At 41.7% G+C, this 24,912-nt stretch overlaps 1 protein-coding gene across 6 annotated transcripts in view; it reads left to right on the forward strand.

Annotated features, from left to right (window-relative positions):
- The window catches only part of MAGI1 (membrane associated guanylate kinase, WW and PDZ domain containing 1), a 740,901-nt gene that overhangs the window by 590,978 nt on the left and 125,011 nt on the right, over nt 1-24,912 (forward strand). For all 6 annotated transcript variants that reach the window (XM_069084168.1, XM_069084167.1, XM_069084169.1 and 3 more), the window contains exon 4: nt 17,903-18,109. In XM_069084168.1, the coding sequence (XP_068940269.1) occupies nt 17,903-18,109 (207 nt within the window). The remainder of the gene's footprint in view (nt 1-17,902; nt 18,110-24,912) is intronic.

Below are 24,912 nucleotides of genomic sequence, written 5' to 3' on the forward strand. Positions count from 1 at the left end.
TTCCTTCCTTCCTTCCTTCCTTCCTTCCTTCCTTCCTTCCTTCCTTCCTTCCTTCCTTCCTTCCTTCCTTCCATAAAATGAAGATTCAGAGAGTTTGGGAAAGTGGACTGAATCCTGCAGAATTGGGACTCCCACTGCCAGTTTCCTAACTCCTGTCTAGGATTCTATCCTGCAGGATCCCATACTTTTCTCCATTTTCTCCAATAGCTGGAGTCTGGCAGTTTCTTTCCTTGTAGTCCCTTCCAGGGCCAGAGCTCACGACTTCTCAGAAAGGCCTCCAACAGATCAAGACCACCCTGTATTTTTGCCCTGCAGGCTCACCCCATCCTGGGAGGTATTGGGGTGCCATGCAGATGAGTCGGCAACTCGGTTTTCAGCTTTGCCCTTTGGCCAGTTAACAAACCAGATTACATCATTGCCATGGAAAGATTTCAGGAGACTTCCAATAGCAAACACTCTCTGTGTTAGTCTCCCCTCCTTTGTAATGAGTGATCAGAGAGCTGGAACTGGAAGGAATTGTAGAGGTCATCTGGTCCAGTCCTGGAATCTATAAAATGATACCCAGGTCTCTCCGGCCTAATGTTCAATGGTTCTGGTGATTGAGGAACTGGGGCTTTAGGTAGTTCTGTGGGCTCTTTCTGTATTCTACAGATGAGGAAACTGAGGCTCAGAGTGGTTCAGTGACTTGCCGAAGGTCACACATGTAGTCATCAACAGAGATGGCATTTGGACCACGCCCCTTACACTGATTCCAATCCACTTCTCTTTCCACTGTATCCTAATGCCAGTTTCTTAGTTGGGGTTCTCAAATCAGCTGAACCACATGCTGTCTTGATCTCTTGATTCTTCTTTATTCTTTCCTGCTGAGAGCATGCAGGCTGCTGGGTCTCTTAGCTCTAGACGGGGAGAGAGAGAGTTTTCAAGGGATGAGCTGGGTCATGGGGCCAGTTCCAAACAGGCCAGTTTTACAAATGACTGTGGGGTAAATTTGACTGATTATGTAGACCTTGCATTTGAAAGCCCTTCCTCTCTCAATGGAGAAGCCAGGCTTCATGGTATTTCTGATGGGAATCGTGGCAGACCTATCTTATGCAGGAGTGAACTATTCAATGTAAGATGAATTTCCTTCTGGAAAGGCTGGGCTATACTCCTCACAACTAAGGCTGCACTTTGATGGAAACAGCAACCCAGAAGAAAAGTGAATAGTATCTAGTAGGGGAGTCCCCATTTTTCATAACAGAAGACCTAGCCAGTTGTCTCCCCATCCTGTTACCAAGATGGTTGGAGACCTGTTCCTTGGCAGACCCTGGTTACCCACTTGATGCGACAAGCCCTGCTGGCAAGACCAGAGGGACTAAAGACCTTGTTGATATGCACTGATAATGAAACAGCCAGCTGGCAAATATCACTCTACCTGCTTATCCCTTCCTCACATGAATGTGCATGCCTGTGTAAGATTCTACAAAGTGATTCCTCATATGTATGTTTAGAAACAAAACCATTCATAAATTTTATCAGGTACCTAAAGGCATATGACCCATTCTCCCCATGCCCTCTCCCCCTACCCCACTGAAATTTCATCAGTGTAGGGGATTTCTGGTATGGGACACACCTCTCACTGTAGAGATTGGTAACTTAGCTGTACCCTAGAAAGCTGCCTGGGGCAATGAGAAGTAAAGGGACTTGCCTGGGGTCATATACTAATAAAAGCCAGAGGCACAATTTGTACTCTGGTGTCTTTGTGAGTAGGGGTTGGTTCATTAATGGCATCTCTTTCTCCAGCACCAATCACAGTGTCTGTCCCAGACTATGTGCTTAAATATTCACGAATTGTTGGTTAGTTTCAGCCTTCATAACTGACCCTTTCTCCAACAGGCCACATTGTCCTGTCATCAGTGACATGTGAACCCACCTAACCATTGTCCAGTCAGAACTTACAAACTGAGACAGAGAACCAAGACAAAGACACCAAAGAAATGAAACTAAGTGCTGAACAGAGACATAGTGAGTTATTTAGAGTCATTTCTTGGTGTCATAGATTTAAAACTGACAAGCACTTCTGAGATCATTGAAGCCAGTGATCCTTAACCTTTTTGATGTCCTGACCCCTTGAGCAATCTGTTGAAGCCCAGGGACACCTCAGAATAATCTTTTTAATACATAAAATAAAATGCATAGGTTTACAAAGTCAAGTCAAAAGCATTCATTAAGCTCCTTCAGAATGCCATACACTGTGCTAATTAAGTACTGGGAATCTTAAGGAAAAAACAAAATAAAACAAAAAAAGTTCCCATTCTCAAGGAGTTCACCGTCTAATTGGGGAGGCAACATGTAACCAATTATGTGAAACAAAATGTATACAGAACAAAATGGAGATAATCTCAGAGGGAAGGCAGTAAGATTAAAGAGGATTTGGAAAGACTTTTTGCAGAAAGTAGACCCATTTGCTGAGACAATTATATTGACGTAAAGGAAACCCATTATATTGGAATGCAGTTATCAAATTTTTTTTTTTAAGAGCTCATGGATGTCCATTGGAACTTCTGGATTTGGCCCATTTTACAGTTGAAACAATAGTTCCATGGAGGTTTCAGCAACTTCCATGACTCGTCAGTTAGAGGGGCAAAACCAGGATTCAAAACCTGATCCTCTCATCCCAAATCCCACACTTTTTCAGGGAAAGGTTGGTGAATGAAGAGAGAACCATGGGACTTGGGCTGGAGCTTTAGAGTAGAGAATAAGAGAGACGCAGTGATGGTTTAGACCAAAGCAAATTCATCAAGTTGACTGGTTGGGAAGCAATGCTATGAGTCAGGTTATTTTAAAAAAAATGGCTGTGCATAATGGCAGTTTTGAGTGTACATCTGGAGTCTGATATAAAAGGGAAGCAGATTCATCCATCCCCTAGCTAGATATTACTCACGACTCTGGCCAGCTTGATCTCAGGGCTCATGGGAAAAGACTAGCACAAGAAGGATTTCCAGTATTTTCTTGACTATTACAGTCTATTGGTCTTACAACCTGTCGGCTCCCTTACTAAGTAATTCCACCATGATATTAGAAACATCCAGGAACAAGGAATGGAGAGTGAATGCTTATCCCAGAAAGAGTTTTTCTCAGTATTTTATCTTTTCCAGTTATCAGCTGAAACCATGAATCTTATACAGTGGCCCTTGAACAGATTGATAGGGTAGGTCTTCAAAAAGCAATTTTTAAAATGTTGATTAATATTAAATCATAAGTCCTAGGTTCAAAGCCCACCTTGACAAGTCCCTTCCCCTTCCTTAGTTTTGTCATTTATAAAATGTGGGGGGGTTGGATTCATTGGACTTCAGTCCCTTCCAACTCTAAATCTGTGTTCCTGAAATCCTGAGAATAAATACAAATAAAAACAAAGTCATTAAATTCAAGGGAGAGCATTAGAAGTCAGGAACCCTTATCCATTACCTATTCATTACATCAGGAGCATGAGGGTCAAGTGCATTCATTTTTAAGCACAGCCAGTTCATACCAGAGGTGGACCTTGAACCCAGATCTTGTCAACTCCAAGGTGAGAAGATTAAGATTGATCCTGTATCAATTTCTTAGTGATCCTATTTATACTTAATTGATTTTTGTCCTATAACTGCTTAAGTCATGGTTCTGTATCTCTGAACTTAGTTCAGAGTTCGGGGGCTTTTAATGGGTTAAGTTTAAAAATCCAGCTTTCCTGCCTCACGGAATTTAACTGACCTAGGAGAAGTCTTTGCTCCACCGAGCTATGCTTCAAGGATGTCTGGTTTGCTCTCCAAAAGTCTGGGCCGGTATCTCACACCTGGATTCAAACGAAGAACATTTCTTAGTCTCGTGCAAGAAGAAAGGAAGTTGTTGCTAATCCTCTTTACCAGATTTCCAGCCAGCCATGTTGCTCCCTTTGCCATAGCTCTATAACCAATCATATGGCTTTTAATCCTTTCTTGGCTTTTTTCTTTGTTCTCTACTTTCCAAAACCTATAAACAGTGAACAGCCCTTTTGCTTAAGGTCTTTGGCATCAAAGGAGGCAAGCCATTGATCAATTTATTGAAAGTAGTGCGCCCCTGCTAAAAAATGTTGTCTTGTTTGGAGACCTGCCTTGGTTTACCCTTTTGTTAAAATTAAATCATGACAGAAGTCAACCATTTTATTTCATTTGTGTTTTTGTACCCCTGGGTGCCTAATTCAGTGCCTTCCACAGGGCACAGCTTCATAGATATTAGTGCAATTGACATTGGCATTGATGAGCCTTGTCTATCTATCCCTCCCCACCAGAATATCACAAAACTTGATTTTTCCTTTTTTCTTCAATAGACTTTCACCATCTCACTAACCAGTTCACCCCTTCTATTGCTGGTCTGTTAGGAGCATGGCCTCTTGTCATGAGCACATTAATATGGGCCAAGACAGAAACATCAGGGCAGGAATTCAGCCTTGGGCCCACCAATCTGTATCCTCTTTTCTTCTGACTTTCCTAGTCAGAGAAGGAGGTGAGATTGTTCCCTTTCCTTCAGCATAGGGCTTTCCCATTTGTTCAGAGATAGATTATCAGAGTGCTCTAATTTAATTGTTTGCATTTAGTTTTATAGAATTACAATCATAGCCATATGGTGAGGGAGATACAAAAAACTGTGAGGGAGTCTCCTAACAGTGGTTAAATGAAAGGCCTTGGATGCCACCCACATTGTGCCCTGTTCTGCAGCTATCATAGCTCAGAGGCCTGCATTTGCCTGGCCATGGTAAGTGGATCATCTTCAGATCAGGCATCGGGAGAGAGACCCAAAAGATGTGCCCCTTCTGCACCAATGACCCTGCCTAAGAAACTTGATGATCACCGAAGCTGGAAAATAGCCTAAATATTGTCCAATTTCTCTTATAAAATAAATGCCAACCATTAATGTTAAGCTCAGATAAATTCCCAGGAGAGGGATCGACCCTGAAAGCCCTCCTTTATTTCTTATAAACAACTGAAAAGAAGCATTTGTGTTAGTGATGTTTTTCTTCAGTCAGCAAGCATTGATTAAGTGCTTACTATATGCCTGGCACTGTGCTAAGCACTGCCTCCCCCCAAAAGGCAAAAACAGAGGATGCCCTCCAGGAGTTCACCAACAATAATGTTACATAGAAAATCTAGACACAGGGTAGATGGGAGGTAATCTCAGAGACAATGCACTGGCATTGAGGGACACCTGGGGGAAAGGCCAGAAAAATGGGATTCCAGTCTAGATTTGAAGGAAACCATGGAAACCAGGAGGCAGAGTTGAGGAGTGAGAGAGTTCCAGAAATGGAGGATGGCCAGAGAGAATTGAGAGTTGGGAGATACAGTGCTGTCTGCAAGAAACAACAAGGGTGCCAATGTCACTTTTTTGCATTTAGAAGGGAGTAAAAATGTAAATGGACTGGAAAGGTAGAGAGGGAGGGGGTGGGTTGTAAAGATTTGATGCTGGGAGTAATGGGGAATCCCTGGAATTTACTGAGTAAGGGAATGACTTTTGGAAGATGCCTTTGTCAGGTGCTAGTGGAGAAAGGAGACCAGTCAAAGAAAGAAATCTCTTTTCTACATGGCTCTGACCCCAGTGTTTTCTCCTTGTAGCCCCAAAGTCATTCTGGCAGTGACTCCGTAGCAGCCTGTATACTTAGATATGCATCCCCAGGGCATTGCTGGTCCAAGTATGGCAACAGCCAGGGGATCCCCACTAATGGCGGCCAATTATGATGGCTAGCGAGCTGGGACTGGAGTCTAGAAGCCCTAAATAGAAATCCCCTATTGGATACTTACTTGACCAGTGGCCATGACCAGTTTGCCTTTAGAAGTTCCTATCACTTACCTGGAAAATGGGCACAAAGATACCTGTAGTTCCCTTTTATGAGCTATATTTGCAAAGTTCATTGCAGTCCTAAAGCCCTCTACACATATCAGCTATTATTATTTATGAAACCGTCTCTTTTTCCATCTTGCTGGTAAATTGTATAATAGAATGGGATTTAATTTTTCTAAGCCTCAATTTTCCCATCTGGGCACATGTAGCCCCTCCCTGCCTCATGGGGTTGTTGAGTTGCTTCATGGGAAAGGATATAAAATTTTATAAAGCTCTATCATTTAAAAGGGCTCCGACTGGGGCCCTGTGACTTGATCTCCCAGGTGAGGAAAATCCCTCTCTACCTTCTTTCAATTCATAGGAATAGAAAGTTGCCTAGAGGTCTAGCACTGACTTACCTGGGGTAATGTAACCAGGATGGTTCAGAAAGTAGGATTTGAACACAGGTCTTCCTGACTAATGAACTCTAAAAGGGGCTAACATCTAAAAGGGAAACATTCTAATTACCATCCCCTCTATCAGAAATCAGGTCCTGTCCTTTCCGCCAGGCGAGGACCCAATATTGCATCATCATGCAATGAAATAAGGATGTGGTTTTTCCTTCCTTTTGCATAGCCCCATACACAGGAACCACTGATAATTCAGTCTGAGGTTTGCCTTTTGTTTTAGCATTTTTTTTTGTGCAAATTAATTCTCACAAAGAAATCCCCAACCACATAGCAACATGGAGGGTATCCTCCTCCCTCACTCCCCACAAGCATCACGTAGCAAGTTGCCAAAGGAAAGCCCAATCAACGTGTCCAAAAATTCTCCATAAAGTGTTAAGATTCTATAGCTTAAAATTATATCTTGTAAGACTTTTGGGACACTGAGTAATATATGGCCTGGGACATTTGGGAGGGGAAGGAATTTAAAGCATTTGTGAAGAAGCTTGGGTGGAGGAAGAAAGTGAGGTGGAAAACTGAAATTCAGAAATTTAAAAGGAAAATGTTTATGGACTTGTAAATTCACTGAATAAGAGCTGAAAGGAGCCTTGGAGGCCATCAAATCCTACTCTCTCATTTTATAGAGTTGATTCCACTAAATCACATAACAGTTTCGACATTTTCTTTTCCTTGCTTTTTGGCAGAGGGAGGTAGGGCAATCGGGGTTAAGTGACTTGCCCTAGGTCCCACGGCCTGTTTTGTGTTAAGTATCTGAGGCCAGATTGACTCAAGGGCCAGTGCTCTATTCACTGTGCCACCTAGCTGCCCCAAGCTTCCACCTTATTTACACAGATGCATAAATATCAGATAAATCCCAAGTAAGTGGGAAGTGATTAGAGGATGGGACCAAGCATTCATTAAGCTAGCTAATCTAGCCTGCATATAGCACTGGCATTTTCAGGGTAGATTCCCACACCTTTACCAAAATATAGAAACAGAAGGAAAGATACTTTTTACATCCTTGAAAAAGACCTTTTTGGATATGATATAAAAAAGCCAGTGTATGTTTTTATTTTCACAAGTTTTCTCTCTCCTTCTTTTAACCACATCGTGAATCCCACTCCTTCCAAAGAGCTGCCATTGGCATGCGCTGCTGCCTACGTGCTTATCACTGGTCTCAGTCACTCATCTGTTTGACCTTAATGTACTCCATGAAAGCTTTTCTATATGGGAAATATCAGTACAGGATCTTTTGGTTTGTTTGTTTTGGTTTGTTTTTTTGGATAGGCAAGGGGGAAGGCAAGGCAAGGCAATTGGGTTTAAATGACTTGTCCAAGGTCACACAGGTAGTGTGTCAAGTGTCTGAGGCCAGATTTGAACTTACGTCCTCCTGACTCTAGACCCAGTGCTCTATTCACTGTGCCACCTAGCTGCCCCTAGTACAGGGTTTTATATAATTATTTGGTTTCTAAAAGTTATTCCTCTCAACAAAGCCAATGGAACAAGCATTTATTAGTTGTCCAGGAGGGCTAGCACCTCTGGTATGAGGGCAGCTGTATCCTTTTCAGGGCTGCTCATCCACCTTCTGTGCCCACCTACCACCCAACTCTCACCCGTGACTCTGTAGCATGCACAGGGGCCACATCCCAGTAAACCATCAGTGCAGATGGGCTAAACCATGTTGAGGGTAACTGAGAGGCCTCAAATTGTTGGTGAGTTAGGGGATTTCTATCCCAAGCATGTGAAAACTTTCCCTGGCAGAATGAAACAATTTGTTCCAATGGAAGGAGGTTGGTCTGTCATCGAAGATGCCACCAAGGTCATCCACTGCATCCCAGGCCATCTCCAAGCATCCTGACTTTTGTTCTGCCATGGACTTTGAGAAATCTGGAAGGAGAGAGTAAGACCGACTATTTTGTCCAGCTCTGCCTCATTTAAATCCAATTCACGCTCAAGTCAAGACATCACTCATGATCTCATTGGTCCTCTTTGAGAAAGGACAAGCGATAATTAGGCGCCTCCTGGCGACTTGGCATCAGGATACGAAGTCAAAATGAAAACAATCCTTCTCCTCGGCAAATTTATATTCTTCTTACTTGCTGACCCAGTTATAATAAGCCCCATGTAATTCATTATGACATTATTTTATCTGATTAATCTTGAAAATGGGCATAATAGCACATATTTTATAGGGTTATTGTGAGTCTAAGTGAGATAATCCACACTAACACCATAAATGTCAGCTATTATTAATATTATTGTCTCATTTTCTTGACTTTATCCAAGGATACTAATTTCTTGTACCTCAATGGTTCCCATTAATATTCTTCACCAGTTCATTGGATAGCAATTTCAGTTGTCCTGCAGGTTGAATAACCTGTGAATTAAGCTAAGTAAATAGCACAATAATGCTATTTTGTACTTAACCCCCTTCAAAGGGAAATAATTATATTCAGGTTAAATATGGACCTGCTTCAGGCTACCAAACCATATAATGGATCTCTTTGCTAGAATGCACTTTCTCATATATCACTAGCGATGTATAAACACTGTCAAGATTTTGATCGTTTCATTGAATGTTGTTATTCTTTTGAATTAAATTCTTTGGAGCAAAGTTTTACTTGGGAGTCAGTCAGGAGATTTCTGGCCAATTAACCAGTGAAATGAATTAATCAGAGGTCCCAACCGTGACCCAATTGGGGTCCCAGAAATCTTTTTATGAATAAGGTAATCAGGTATAAAATCATATACCACAGTTACAAGATTCAAATCTAGCTGAGCCCATCCTGAAGCCCAGGACCCTCATTGCTCCTTTGCAAAGAGCTCACATTAATTTGCTGTCCTGATCTGCTGATACTGGTGCTGTTAGCCCCCTTTCCTATTAAATATGTGACTTGGTAGACAGGGATATAGTGTGCTGACTTCCATCTCTCCTTATGTCACTGCTTCATCTGCCACTATTTACTAACACTCCTAAATGCCATCTTCTTTAGGGCTCTTTTGAATTTCCTTTTACCTATGTGAGTGCTACTTCTCGGTCTATTTTGCTGGGTCATCATTCATGGGGCTCATACCCCTTAGCCTTGGGTGTGTATGACCTAAAATTCTGTCTTGTGCCCTACAAGAATGAAATAAAGGAGAGATAGCTAGGCCACACTTTGTCTGAAAAAAAGATCCGGGGGTTGTGGTGGACCACATGTTCAATATAGGTTGATCGTATACCGTGCAACCAAAAAAGCTTCTGGGAACAAGGGGATGAGAGTGTTTGGTTCTGGGTATCGCACTTTAGAGATAGCATTGATAAACTGGAGGAAAAGACATTCAGAACACTGAAGACCCTTGAATCCTTCCTTGTTAATAAGGATCATTGAAGGAACTGGGGTGTTTAGCCTTGAGAATAACAGCCACAACCCCAATCACAACCAACATTTATCCAGAGCTTACTATATGGCAGGCACTGTGTTAAACACTTTACAAAGGGTCATTTAATTTGAAGAGAAGACCAGAATAGTTCTCTGGGATGGGATCGCTAGCTTCAGGAATTTGATGGGCGATCATATGCAGGAGGAATAGATTTTGTCTGTTTGGTCCCAGAGGACAGAAGCAGAAGTCATGAGTAGAAATTGCAAAGGGGCCAATTTAGGCTTAATGTCAAAAAAAAAAAATCTTCCTAACAGTGAAAGCTGTCCAGACATGGAATGGGTTGCCTGGAGAGTTGGTCAGTCTCCCCTCCTTCCCGCTCCTCAGACAGCAACAGGATAATAATAGCTGGCATTTATACGGTACTTTTTTTTTTAAGGTTTACAGAGGACTTTACAAATAATGCATTTGATCCTCACAACAACCTTGTGAGGCACGTACTAGTATTAGCCCCATTTTACAGATGAGGTAAGTGAAGCTGAAGGGCATTCAGTGGACTTGCCATGGGTCACACAGCTAAGTAAGAGTCTGAAGCTGGATTTTGAACTCGGGTCTTCCTGACTCCAAGTGCCCCATCTTCTGTACCACCTAGCTGTCATCTACCAGATGCCTCTGACGGATGATTGCTTATTGGGGATATTATGTATGGTAAAAGTTCCTTTTGAGTAGGTGTTGGGCTAAAATCGAGACCAATGGTGGCTGAGCTCCTTCAGAACTCCAAAATTCTGTGATTCCATTCTAAAATGCCTTTAGACCAGGATACACTCTCAGATCAAATATGAACTCCCCTGTCTGGCATTCCAAAACCTCTTCTACCTGGCACCATCTAATCTTTCCAGACTCATGTTATAGGAATGGAATGGAAATTTAAGATCTTCCCTGCCCCTAGGCCATTTGATAGGCTTAAGTGCACCTGGAGCCTGTGGTGGGAGGCTTGTTTTTCAGGAGATATTTTGTGATTGGGCAGTGGGTCAAGAGGGTTGTTGCATTCTCTGACCCAGGAGAAGGCTATGTGAACCCTGATGTGAGGCTTTGCTTTGGGACTCACTTTGAGAAGCGTTGTGTGGTTTGACCAGACGAGACTCTGGGCAGCTGTTGAGAGCCCTGGTTTTGAAAACCCAGATGTTGATGCTTCCCTCTCTGGTGACTGACTAGGTATGGATGTGATGGTTGGACAGGAAGCCTGTCTCCTTGAAATGTTTTTCTGTCTTGTAATTTCTGCTTGTAACCTCTGGGTACTCTTAAGTTCAGGGTGCTGACTTTTTCCCCTGAACTAGGTAAATGATATGTTTGATTGATTAAAGCAAGATTGTTAACCCATTTTGAGTTGCTTTCCTTTAGAAAAGCAGATCTAAGAACCTGTGTTGGCAGCCCCCTGGGGATGCTGGGGTGCTTGCTGCTACAACTCATCAGATTTTACTCCCCTTCCAGCCCTCCACAGAAGGACAGACAAGCTGTATCTCAGTAGATAATAGTTACACACACACACACACGCACACATGCACCACACTACACATACACGCACACACCACACTACACATACACACCATACTACACACACACACCACACTACACACACATCACACTGCACACACACCACACTACACACACACACACACACACACACACACACACCTGGAATATATTCCTTCCTTACTGTTGCTTCTCAGAATCCCTTGTTTTCCTCAGGTCTCAGCCCAAGCACCACTTTCTACATTTAGCTTTTTCTGCTCCCTCCAGGACAGTGCCATCTCTCTCCCCAAATCCCTTTGTATTTCTTTTGTATGTCCATACTCTCTCCATATTGTTAATTCTCAATAGAATATAAGCTCTTGGAGGGCAAGGATTATTTCATTTTTTGAAACATTTGTATTTCCAAGCTTTATAAAGTGCCTGCCATAGAACAAATACTTATTGATGACTGATTGATTCTCTTTTGTGGCCTCAGATGTGCCCACAGATCTCAAGGTCAGTGACAGACACCTCTAACTTTTTGTCACAGAATCACATAATCTTAGAGTCTCCAAGTGCCTCTGCTGCTACCTAGTTCAAATGCCAGCTAATAGCCATCTCCTCTACAATGTTACTGATGTGTGATCTTTGAACTTTTCTTAGGAATTTCTGTAGGGCAGGGGGGAAGTACCATCACCCAATTCCAGCCATTCCATTTTTGGATAACTCAAATTGTTAGGGGAAGAGATAGCTCCATAGACTGAAGAATTTATTTTCCAAGACTATTTCTTTCCTTTTTATTCTGTATTCATTGTTCTTTATGTAAAACATCTTTTTTAATGATCAAGCCAATTCATTCTATCTCCTATAATTTCTAAAATGTTTCTACCACTCCATAATTGTTATGTACGGAACCCTTCATTAACTTTGGCTTTTTACGTATCTTTAAAAAACACACATTTAAATCACTGATCCATTTAGAATTTATTTTGCTGTATGGATTGAGATGTGAATGTAATGTCATTTTTCTCCATGCTTCAATATATAGTGACAATGATGAGAGATTCAAATGATCTAAGCAACTTCAAAGGCGTTTTCTCACCCCCTACTCATAAAGGTTGGCAGCTAGGTAGCCCAGTAGATAGAGCACTGGGCCTGGAGCCAGAAAATCTCACCTTCCTGAGTTCAAATCTGGCCTCGGACACTTACAGCTGTGTGACCCTAGGCAAGTCACTTAACCTTGTTTGTCTCAGTTTCCTCATCTGTAAAATGAGTTGGAAAAGTGTGATACTAATGGAATATAAAGATTCCCCTGTATTGGCTTGGTTTTCAAATTGATTGTGTTAAAACCCAGAGCTTGTTAATCCCACCTGTGGGATGGACTTGTTGATGTGAAAAGAGAGTCCTGAACTGGGAGGAGCTGGTGACGTAGATTTGGAGAGAGACAAGAGAGAGGCACAAGAACTTTTTTTGGAAGCAGCACCCTCGTGGAGGCAGAGAGAGAGACTGAGAGCATTGCTGAGGGCCACTTTGAATTGCCCTGGACTTTTGAGATCTGCCCCCCGGAGCTGCCAAGGACTGAGGAGACATGGCTGTTTTGCTGGTACTTTGTCTGTTTTGATGTTGTTTTGCCAGATTTGTCCACTGGTGAAAGACAGTCCTGTTGAAGAAGTCCTGGAACCTGGCTGTTGGCTAAGAGCTCCTGAGACTGTCCTGCAGACAGAGAGTGAATACTGTCCACTGGTGAAGGACAGTGCTGTTGTTGCAGGGGTCTGGGAACCTTTCTGTTGGGTTCAGAGCTCCTGAGACTGTCCTGCAGACAGAGAGTGAATGCTGTCCACTGGTGAAGGACAGTGCTGTTGTTGCAGGGGTCTGGGAACCTTTCTGTTGGTTCAGAAGCCCTGAAGAAGAATTTTCTTGTTGTATGTTTACAGAAATCCTGGGAGAGGGTTTTGCTAATGTTTTCAGGGGTTCTAGGACTGTTCTACAGCTTGGGAAGTTGTCTTTCCTTGGCATTACATTATAAAAAGGAAATGGCAAATCATTCCAGTGTCTTTGCCAAGAAAAAACCCAAATAGGGTCAGAAAGAGTTAAACATGACTAAAAAAAAAAAGATTCAACAAAAACACCCCAAAGACCCAAAGAGAATATTCAAAAATTTATTGACTTGCCTTAATGATGATTTCATCTTTCAAATGGTGGAGGAACGACCAAGGGCAACTTTGTTTTGGAGCTGTTCACCTGGGGTTCAGAATGGTGGGCATCTTGGGAGGAAGCACTCATTACCTCATAGAATTACTGATAGAGCTTTTCATTTATGACTTATTAGTCTCAGCTCTTGTGTCCTATTAATTTTCATTTCAAAACCAATCCTGAGGCCTGCAGATTTTGTGCAGACTAGCCAGTGTGATATACTCATTCTGGAAACATACATTAATAATAACATGAGGAAATCGATTGATAGTTTCAAGAAATTGGATCGTTTGCCAAGTTGAAGTCCTGATTAATTGGAATTTTCGGTGAATCCAAAGCACATGCTTACTTGATTTTTATTTTAAGACTTAGGAGTCTTCCCCCAGAGTTCATGGTGCTTGCCCATCTTGGGCTTCTGATCCCTTGACTGTGGTGGCTGTGTTCCTCACAGCCTTGGGAAAATGAGGCAATAGGTCCCAAAGACATGCCATAAGAAAAGGAAGAGTTTGAAAAGTCCAGTGGACAAGAAGGAGCATGGAGCATAGAGTGTAGATTAGGTTCTTAGACTTTTAAAGGAATCTTAGACATCACTGTCCCCTTATTTTCTATATGAGTAAACTGAGGCTCAGAAAGGATAAGTGACTTGCCTAGGGTCAAACATCTCTGAAGTAGGATTGAAACCTAGGTCTCTCTGACTCCAAGTCCAGCCAGAGATCTCCAGTGACACTGGGAACAGTATGAAAAAGCACATGAATTGGAGTTAGGAGCAAACTTACAGGAGATGAAGACATACTGAAGAGAAGGAGGAATGTCAGGAATTTTAGAGTGGAGAATGATGGCTGTGATCTTGAAGTCAGACTTTGCATTGACCTTGAATGTGAAAGTCAAAGAGTGACTATGTGCATTGGATGTGCACAATAAAGGAAGTTTTAAGCTTTGGAACCTTAAACCTGTACCAGGAATTTTGGGACACACCATATAGTGCATTGGATATGCCATCTGGGTGGGCTCCTCGTATCCCTCAGCCACCTGGTCATGGCTTCAGTTTGGTTTCAGTCCTTTTGTAGGAGTGTCTTGGCTGAGAAGTAATGGCTAATTCGTACTTTAAAATGTCCTCCTTGAATTGGAAAGAGTAGAAGCCCATTGATTGGGAAATGACTAAACAAAGTGTGGTAAATGAGTGTATGGAGTAGTGCCACATCCAAAGAAATGATGGGGATGAAGAATTCAGAGTCCCACAGGAGGTCTGGGAGTAGATGGAAAGTGAGGCTTAGCAGAACTAGGAGAGAACAGCACATGTAGAGATGACACATTGGAAATGAAAGAGCTTCGAACATGCCAAAAGCAAAGCTGACCCTCATGATTATAATACCAAGATTGTCCACAAAGTGAAAATGAGAAATCTCATCTCCTTTCCTAAACTATAAAGGTGGGGGCTCTGGGTGTAGAACACAGCATACACTGTCAGTCCTGGTTGGTACAGTGTCGAGTTTGGCTCGGGTTGCTGTTTTTTTCTTCTTTCTGCTTTACTTTTTGTTCCAAAGGAGGCAGGGCAGAGAAGGGGTATATTCTGAATGGAAGGGAATGTGAGAACAAAAGATATCAGTAAAAATTAATAATTTTTAAAAAATCAAGAGAAACTTAGGACCCCACCCCTGAAAAAAAAAGTCCCCTTTTTCATGAGCCATTAATAGGCTAATATCCAGAAAGTGGGAATAGCTTATCAAATTTGCTTCAATTTTTTGGTGAAAATAATGATTCTGTGGTTAGACTATAACCTGGGCCTCATCAAGACTGATCATTTAAAATTTTTTTTTAATCAGCAATTTGTCTTAAAGTCACCAGGTCTCCCAAAATATGTTTAAATTTAACACTTTCAAGCAAGAAAAGGGAAACCCCAGATCATCAGCCTTCCAACTCATCCATGCTCAGTTATCAACACTTTTCACATATATGTGCACACATTCATGAATGTACTACATGCAGAGGACGATGGTCCTAGTCACAGAATAGTGAACTTTAGTTCATATGCTCACTTGCAAACTCCAAGAGGAGAGGGATCCCAAAGCAGACATTTATTCAGCACTTCCTATGAGCCGGGCACAGTGCTGAGAGCTATGCATTTATCATCACATTTCATCTTCACAACAACCCTGGGAGCTCAGTGTTGTTATTAGCCCCTCTTTACAAATGAGGAGACTGAGGCAGACCAAGGCCAAGTGATTTTTTCAGGGTCATGAAGCTAGGAAGGTCTGAGGTGGGATTTGAACTCACAAAGAGTTTCCAGCCTATATGTGTGTGTTTGTGTATGCATACACACATACATACATACATACACACATTTATATACACATGAACACATATACATATATATTCTCTCTATCTATTTTTATATGACATATAAACTGAAAGATGTGGGATACATTCAACAAATATTTATTAAATGTTCTCTCAAGGGAAAGAACACATTTAATAAATGTTTGTTGAATTGATCTCAGACCTTTCCATTTATATTTGAAAGCTGACATTAATAAGTCTGTGTATTTGCAAAATTATCTGTTTGTTGAGCAACATTAAATGCCTAATCATGAAACATTCACTTGCTAATGTCTTCATCTATAAAGATATAATTGGTCAGAAGTAAATTCTGCTGCCCTCTTGTTGCCACACACAATCCCTAGTAATATGTGCCCAGCTCTTCTTTGTTTCAGGATTAACAGGAACTGAACAATATATTTAAGTAGTTAGGCATAATGGAAGGAGTTGGGGAGACGTGTGTTCAGGTCTCAAGTCTGAGAATAGCAGGGAGATTCTGGTCAAGAAGCTTACTTGCTCTGTGTTCCAGTGTCATCACCTGCAAAATGGGAATAATAAAAGACCCTGATTCACAGACTCATTGTGGGGATCAAATGAAATGACATATAAGAAGCATTTTGCTAAATTCAAAGCATTTTGAAAGATGCTAGCTATTTTTATCAGGACAAGTGACTACATCTCTTCTCAAGGCTCTAGACAGTCTTCTCTGTCTCTAACTGGCACAGAGCCTACCTACCCACCATAGAATGGCATGTAGGTAGAAGAAACTTCTCACTAGGAGCTCCCTCCATCAGGGAAATCATAGGGTCTGTTGTAAATATCATCTTCATCATCATCACCACCATCATTGTTGTTCTTAATATTATTATGAAAATCCAAAGCCACTGATCCCCAAGAAGTCTGTGAACAGATTTCATGGGGTCTGTATACTGGGATACACCTTTATTTCAACATAACATTTTCTTTTGTAATTTTATGTGTTACATTTTATGCACTCAACACAATATCCTGAGAAAGGTTCTATAGGCTTCACCAGCCTACCTCCAGCCACATGATACACAAAGCGTTAGGAGCCCCAATGGAGAAAAGATTAGACAATGCTCTGGGAATCTTCTGAGAGACAAATGTAGAGGATGTATAATTGCTTGTAATCTCTGCTTTTGTAAAACTGAAAGGGAATTACAAATGTTATAGGACCATAGGATCATGGGTTAGAACTAGAAAGGACCAGAGAGATCATTTCTTTCCACTCTTTCATTTTTATATATGAGGAGACCCAGAGCAGTGAACTAAGTAGCCCAAGATCAACTACGGGGATGAGTGGTGAAGCTTGGATTCAAACTCATTTCCTGTGACTTACCACCCAATGCCATCACTCTTTATACTGGACCATCCTGATTAGGCTTTATTGAATCGGCCCACACCACTTTTTTCTGGCCCCCTTTTTTATACACTCAGCTCCCAATTAGTATGAATCATGAATTCTGGAAGATGATCACATGATTCAAATTCTCACTGCTCATATTCTGAAAATGAACAGAATTCTGGCTATATCTGTGATACTTCAACACCTCCCTCTGTGTTTGCTGTGACTTATGGTCTGGTGACATGTGGTATTTAAAAATGACTGCTCGGAGAGGCAGCATCGGCAGCACACAAGGGTTTCCTTTGAAGCCTTGGCAAATGGCATTCCTCTCCTAACTGACCCGGAAGCCAAGGCTACCGCTCCATTAAATAAGTGCCACGTGGCATCTCTCCCTTATCCTTTTGGGGAATGGTTCCCATAAAGAAAGATTACTTTTTAAAAATGTTCTCGCCCCTCATTGCGATTCTCTATTGATAGAGAAGGTCGTCGCAGCCTTTCAGGCCCCCTCTGGGTGGGAGCAACACTGAGTTTTTTCTTTTCCTTGGAACTCCCTCCAAACGCACTGTACACTGTGTTGGTGCATACATGTAAAAAGGTGACTAATTAAAATTCAGATGTAATGAGATGAAGTTGAGGGTTCCAGCCCAGCTGCCTTTGTTTTAGTCCCTGCATGTTGCCCGAACCTAAACAATGCAGCTCTCATCCCGCCTTCTGAATTCAACATGTCTAGTTGAAGAGGAATGACATCTTTTTCTAATCCATCCCAGAAAAGAAATGCAGGCCGTTTGAGTTTTCCAGCTTAATTTCTTTACATTCAGATGGGGATGAAAGTAAAATCTTGCCTTTTTTTTTTTGGTTAATTCTCACTGAAACATGCAAATGTGTCTCTATCACCTAGGTAACTATTATGGGACACCCAAGCCTCCCAGCCAACCCGTCAGCGGGAAAGTGATTCCCACTGATGCTTTGCACAACCTTCAAACGGGCTCCAAGCAATCAACCCCAAAACGCACCAAGTCCTACAATGATATGCAAAATGCTGGCATAGTACACGCGGAAAATGGCGATGAGGATGACGTCCCTGAAATGAACAGTAGCTTGGCAGGTAAAGGGGACAGAGGTGGGGGCTGGGGAGTGGGGCAGGAGAGCTTGGCTCTTTCTTTCTTGGTTCTTGCCAGCAGGCATCTGGCAGGGATATCAGAGTTCTCAGTCTAACCACATTGTTTCATTTTTCACAGGCTACATGTTATTCTCCCCACCTCCTTTTACTCAGTTTCTGTCCTATTTAGTTTTTTTTAAAGAAGCCTGAAAAAATGTGTTGCAGAAGAAAGATATTGAATAACCTTCATCGCCTCTCTTCCCTTCTTTAAAATTCCTACCCACGGGTTATCATTCTTGCTGTTATTATCATAATTAATTATCAACACCATCATCATCATCATCATTGTTATTTTTATTATTTGTCTCAAAGCTCTCCACAATGCCAGTCATCTCTTATGGAAAGAATAATAGCATTCATTTGACAGCTTAATATTAAATTCCACTTTATTGACAAAAACATCTTCTCTTTTTGAAGCAAGCCACCATGAATGAAGATGGATTATGAGAAAAATTGGAATGGCATATTGGCTCTTAAGTTTTCACCATGCTTAAATATTTCTTAAATATTTTTAACAGTAGTCATTATCCCATCTGTCAACATATGAGGCAGCCGTCTGTCATGGCGGTTGGCTTCGTAATATGACTACGCTCCCATTATTTCTGCCATTACATGCTCTGCAACCCCTCCCACCCAAAGGGACATATTAGAGTATTATTTTGTTTTGCCACAAGAGATGTTTGAGGGTTGGAGGCAACTGTGGGGTAGGTGAGGATGTATCATTACAAACTACAGCCTGATAAGATGGACATCACTGTGATTTTTTCATGTTTGTCAACTAAATTTCCTGATGATGATACTAGTTTGAGTTGGCAAGAGTCAACAGGACTCAGAAGGTATCTGGCATCATTTTGATGCTTTTGTACTGAGAGGAGTGGAATGGTTTTAAACTGTTGCTTCATTGGTAGAACTCCTAATCTATTCTAAATTTCCTTAGATTGTTCTGTCAGTCAATATGAGCCCTCCTTTCACTGGTGAAGATGGCAAGTCATTTATTCTTTCTTATCCCATAAATTTCTTGTTCATGTCCTTCGATAATCCCACTGTAAAGGCAGGGGAGTGGGGAGCTGGGAGTAGGGCGTGGGGGGCGGGGAGTCTATGAAGACCACCAAAGGTGTTCCTTTCATATGCAGTGAGTGGAAGAGGCAAATTTAGACTTGGCACATGGCAAACTTTCTAACGGTTTGTTGTTTAAAACTAGAAAGGGCTTCCTCAGGAGGTCATAGGTCCCCTGTTTCTTGAGGTCTTCCAATAAAGGCTGAATTGACCAACTATTCACTACATATTTTGTAGAGGGAATTCTTATTTGGGTACATTTGACCTGGGGTCAGCTAGATGGTGCAGCTAGTGCCAGGACTAGAGTCTTCCTGACTCACGAAGTTGAGTTCAAATCCAGCCAAAGACACTTACTAGCTGTGTGATCCTGGGCAAGTCATTTAACCATGTTTGCCTCACTTCTCTCATCAGTAGAAAATGAGTTGAAGAAGGAAATGATATACCACTCCAGTATCTTTGCCAAAAAACTCCCATGTTCTTTGGACGTTCTTTGGCCCTCAGAGCAATCCTTGGGCTTCCTGCCTGTTTTCCCTCACTCATGCTATATGAATGACACACATTCTCTTGTTTGCGCTCAGGTCATGTCCTGATGATGTCTTTGATACTATTTCTTACATGCAAGAGAATAAGCTGCACCCTGTTAGCACATAACAGGCTCCTTTCCATTGGCTTTAATTACTGTCCCTGAGTCTTTCCAAACCAAAACAACCTGCCTGGCCACCATTTCCCACATATGCTCTCTCTGTTAGAAGGGAAGATCTTTGAGGACAGGAAAGGTCTTGCCTTGTATTTGTATCCCCAGTGACTGGCATATAGTGAGCAATTAACAAGTGCTCATTCATTCATTCATTCATTCATTCATTCATCTATTCCTTGTCCAAAACAACTTTCTTGAGGGTGAAAAACAATGTAGCATAGTGGATAGGGAACTTGGTTTGGGGTCCTGGAGTTCCATGGGAAAGCCATTTATCTTTTGTGTGCCTCAGTTTCCTCAATGGTAAAATAATGGGTTAGACTCAGTGCCCTGGTGATGCCTTCTAGCTTCATATGTCTGCATTCTTATAATTTATGATCTCACAGCACTGACAAAATTCTGGTCAGTAGCGTGCTATAGTGGGTAGAGAACTAGACTTGGATTCAAGTCCTGCTCCTGGAACATACTGGATTATAACTCTCTTCATTTCCTTCACCTCTCAGTGACCCAGGCAACTCTCTGAGAGTAGAAGCTGCAGAGCAGGTATGCTGGTCATGAGAGTTTTCTTACTGGGAGTGCCCCTCACCAGTGAAATCACAAATGTGTATCCCAAAGAGTCTCCTGTCCCGCTAACTGTTTATTTATTGTGCATTAAACCACTTTCATATATATTTTCTCTGTTGCTCAATTAGCATCACCCCACTCTTCTTGAAGAAAAGTATTCATGATATCCAAGCTCGAAAGTCTTTTTTTTTTTTTAAGCAATTGGGGTTAAGTAACTTGCTTAAGGTTACACGGCCAGTTATTTTTGTGTGGGTTTCGAGTATTTGAGGCTGGAACCAATACTGGGTGTCCCAATGCTGGGGCCGTGCTCTTACTCACTGAGCCACCTGACCGCCCCTAAACAATTGGGGTTAAGTAACTTGCTTAAGGTTACATGGCTAGTTATTTTGTGTGGGTGTTAAATATCTGAGGCCGGAACCAATCCCGGGTCTCCCGACTCTGGGGCCGGCACTCTTACTCACTGTGCCACCTGGCCGCCTCTCGAGAGTCTTCTAACCAAGTGAAATGCTAATCAATTGGCTGATTTCTCCATAAGCCTATGGCAGTTTTCGTTTCTTCACACAGAACCATTCTGTCCTATATGTCTCCACTATGCATTTGCATTCTAGTAACTGAGTATCACGGTCTAGGATTTGAAAATCATGGCAGTCAGCTTCTTCATAAGATAGTGCTACAATTTCATCTCTCCAGAAGCCTTTGGCTTAGGAGTAGCATCTCTTCATCTTGATCTGTTTACACTCATCTTGATGACTATGAGATGAAATGACCAAGTTCCCCGCCCTCCCCCACCTCCTCCCATGACCTTTGAAACCAACTCCACTAAATCTTTTAATCATGTCTTCAAGAAAAACTTGTCAGTCCTCCTTCCATTGAACTGCCAATTCTTCAATTTGTCATTTGTAGTGAGATTGTTACTTAGCTCAGATAGTAGATTAAGCTGGTCATTAGGACTATGGTCAAAAGTTAATCCAGCATAAAAGGTCTTGGATTCTGTTGTCACAGCTCCTGGGTGCTATAGTCACCTTTCTGCCACAGCAGAGTCATTGAAGTAGGAGCTCATTAGCCATTCAGTTATGTACAACAGAGTTCCTATCCAGCCTTAGCCTTAATCATCATTTTGTTTGATTTTTTTTTTTTATGGAATCAATTAATGAGAAGCAATGTGTTCCATTTAAAGAGTTGGACATGACTGAATAATGACTAAACAACAATATATTCCTGTTACTCAGATATCTTCATCCCCTTCCTATATGGAATGCTGAATAAACTGCCCTCAAATTCAAGGGCACGTCTGCGGATGCCAACAATCTATCATCACCTGGCATCAAACAGAATGCCTGTAGAATGATTAGTGCTATACAGCTGATCGTATGTGGGCATGATTAAGCTATTCTATAGACATCACATTCATTGCCAGGTGCATTTGGGGGAGTTGCATATGGAAGCCATGTTTATGCTCATGTGAAGTCCTAGGTATCATTATCATGGCAGCTCCATTTTCCAACCTTTTTTTATTCTGCCACTAAAGACAATAAAACACCTAAAGAATGGAGAGTACTAGAGAGAAGGACCAGCACACCAACCAAAACTTTAAATCATGATTGTTTGAAGTACCTACCACACTCAGGATACTGTGTTAAGCATCCACAGTACAGATAGATACTATTACCCAGCTCTAAAGAGATTATAATTAGATGTCAAAGAAAAGACCTCAGGCAGAAGGAAGTGGGTTTCTTTCAAGCCCCTATAGAGTCCAGAGTCATCTGAAGATGCCCAGAGGTGAAGAGATCATAGTCAGTGATACTACAATTAGGTGATATAGTGGATAGACTTGGAGTCAGGACGACCTGAGTTCAAATCTCTCCTTGGACATTTAGAGGCATTTCATTAATACGTGTTTAGTTAAAGTGGATGAAAAGTATTTTCCGCAGAGATGTTTGGGGACTTCTGGCTCATTGTGTCTGTGGATTTTGGTGCTATGATAAAAAGAGATACTAACAATTTTATAGGAAGTCTGTTCCTGGGAAAGTAATGGAATTCCCAATTCATTGGTGATTTGAATAACATGTATCTAATGTATATGAGAGGCAGAGGCTTCAGTTTTTAGCTTTTTTGTTTTCATTCCAAGAAAGGGATTGATCAGGGCTTTGTCTGACCTCAAAGAAAGCATTCAAAGTACTTTTTTAAAAAGCAACTGGGGTTAAGTAACTTGCTCAAGGTTACAAGGTCAGTTATTTCTGGGTGTGGTGCTGAGTATCTGAGCCCGGGTTTGATCCAGGTCATCCTGACACTGGAGCAGGTGCTCTTACTTGCTGAGCCACCTGGCTGCCCTCAAAGTACTTTTTAAAATATTTGGATAATTCAAAAGCAATTCAATTGTTGAAAAGATTTTCCATAGGAAATTAAAATCTTCTCTGATGTAGCTATCCTCTCTGTCTGAATATTCTAGTTCTTAAAGCCCTCCTAGGGGAAAAAAGAAGGAATAGTCTCCTGAATTTTAATTGGCAAATGATATTTTAAAAACAGAGTTGAGTTGTAAAGCCCTTCATTTTGTTTTGGTCTTCTCTAGTGTTTGATAGCAAACTAAAACCCTCTTAGATACTTTTAGTTCCCCTGGGGATCTGGAAATGGATACAGTTTGAAGATTAAGAGTTAGAACTGTGATTTTCTGATAACTCATCTTTGCCCCATCTCCTCTGTGGTTGTTGTTGTTTTGTTGGGGTTTTGGGAGGTTTGGGTTTTTTTTTGTTTTTGTTTTGCTTTTTGGAGGGCAATTGGGATTAAGTGACTTGCCCAAGGTCACACACCTGGTAAGTGTTTAAGTGTCTGAGGTCGGATTTGAACTCAGGTCCTCCCAACTTCAGAGCTGGTGCTCTACTCACTGTGCCACCTAGCTGCCCCTGTTGTTTTTAATACTCAATATATGGGGCTACCCTTGCTCTGTAAGACATGCTAGTCACTGAAGGCTTTAGGTGTCGATCAATAGATCATCCCTCACTCCTAAAGTTAACTTCATCTCAATCAGTGCTGAGCAATTACTTAGAATCAGCATATTTCCATCCTTAGTCTCTACCCCATTAACTTTTATTTTCCTCATCTCTTGTGTCTCTAAGCACCTTTCAATAGCTTTCTGGACATTTACTCTGTGATACACACCGGAGAAGGATGCAGGGGCCCTTTCTTTTGATTCTTGGTCACCTGTCACAAAATGAGTCCTTTGTAGCAAAAGGTACAAATTGGAGTCAGTGTGTGACACACAGTAGGTAGAGAGTTGACCTTGAAGCTAGGAAGCCCTGCCTCTGATGCACACTGACTCTGTGACCCAAGGGAGACATTTGACCTCTCCAAGACTGTCAATTGCACAAAGGTGCTGACTGACCTCCATGAGGGTGGAGATAATTTTCTCACCTGGGAGTTCCCAACACCAGACAAATTACTGCTCTATTCCTTAGGCCTATCCTAAGGTTACTTTGGAATTGAGTGGAGGGGGAAGAGGAAAAGTAGATAATGACAGTCTTTTTTTTTTTTTTAAGTTCATGCACTGCTTGGCACAAAGGTGCTTAATAAATGCTTGTTGATTGATTGAATAATGACTTGGCAAATCAACATAGTAAGGTGGCTGGGTGGCTAGTGCACTGGGTGTGGCAGGAAATCAGTGACTGAAGTCCTCTCTTAAGTACTTAACCAGCTGTGTGACCCTGGGAAAGTCACCTACAAATCTCTGAGTCTCAGTCCCTTCTGCAAAGTTGGGAGAATAATGGCACATATCTTACAAGGTCCTTATGAGGTCCAAATTGAGATGGGAGATATAAAGCAAATCATAAACCTTTAAAAGTACTCTATAAATATGGCTTTGGGGCAGTTAGGTGGGTCAAGTGCAGAGTGCCAGGCCTGGAGTTGGGAAGACTCATCTTCCTAAGTTCAAATGTGACCTCAGACATTTAATAGCTCGGTGACCCTGGGCAAGTCATATCATTCTGTTTGCCTCAGTTTCCTCATCTGTAAAATGAGCTGGAGAAAGAAATGGCACCACTCCAGTATCTCTGCCAAGGAAATCTCAAATGGGGTCATGAAGAGTCAGGCACTGAAACAAAATCGTCATAAAAACAATAAGAAAATATGGGCTATTGCTATTATTCTCAGGATTCTGGCATTTATTTTCATCAGAATCTATTTCAATGCCAGGAGAATATGTAAAATAACATTTTGGGTACTTGGTGGCTTAGAAGGTGGGGGCCCATTCATCATTCCATGCACTTAGAAGTAATTACCTTCCTTAGATAACAGCACTTATGAATTGGCTCACTCAGTCCACACTGAGTTAATAGAGCCAGTAAACCTCCTTTTATTTGAGAGTTGATCAAGCCCTAAAGAATTGATATAAAAGGAAAGAAACTATCTCAGAACCTGATAGAGATGCTAAGTGTTTGGATAG

This window comes from Petaurus breviceps, unplaced genomic scaffold (genome assembly GCF_028583685.1).
Source record: "Petaurus breviceps papuanus isolate PSGF00001 unplaced genomic scaffold, PetGlider_PUasm1.0 174, whole genome shotgun sequence".
Taxonomy (NCBI): Eukaryota; Metazoa; Chordata; class Mammalia; order Diprotodontia; family Petauridae; genus Petaurus; species Petaurus breviceps.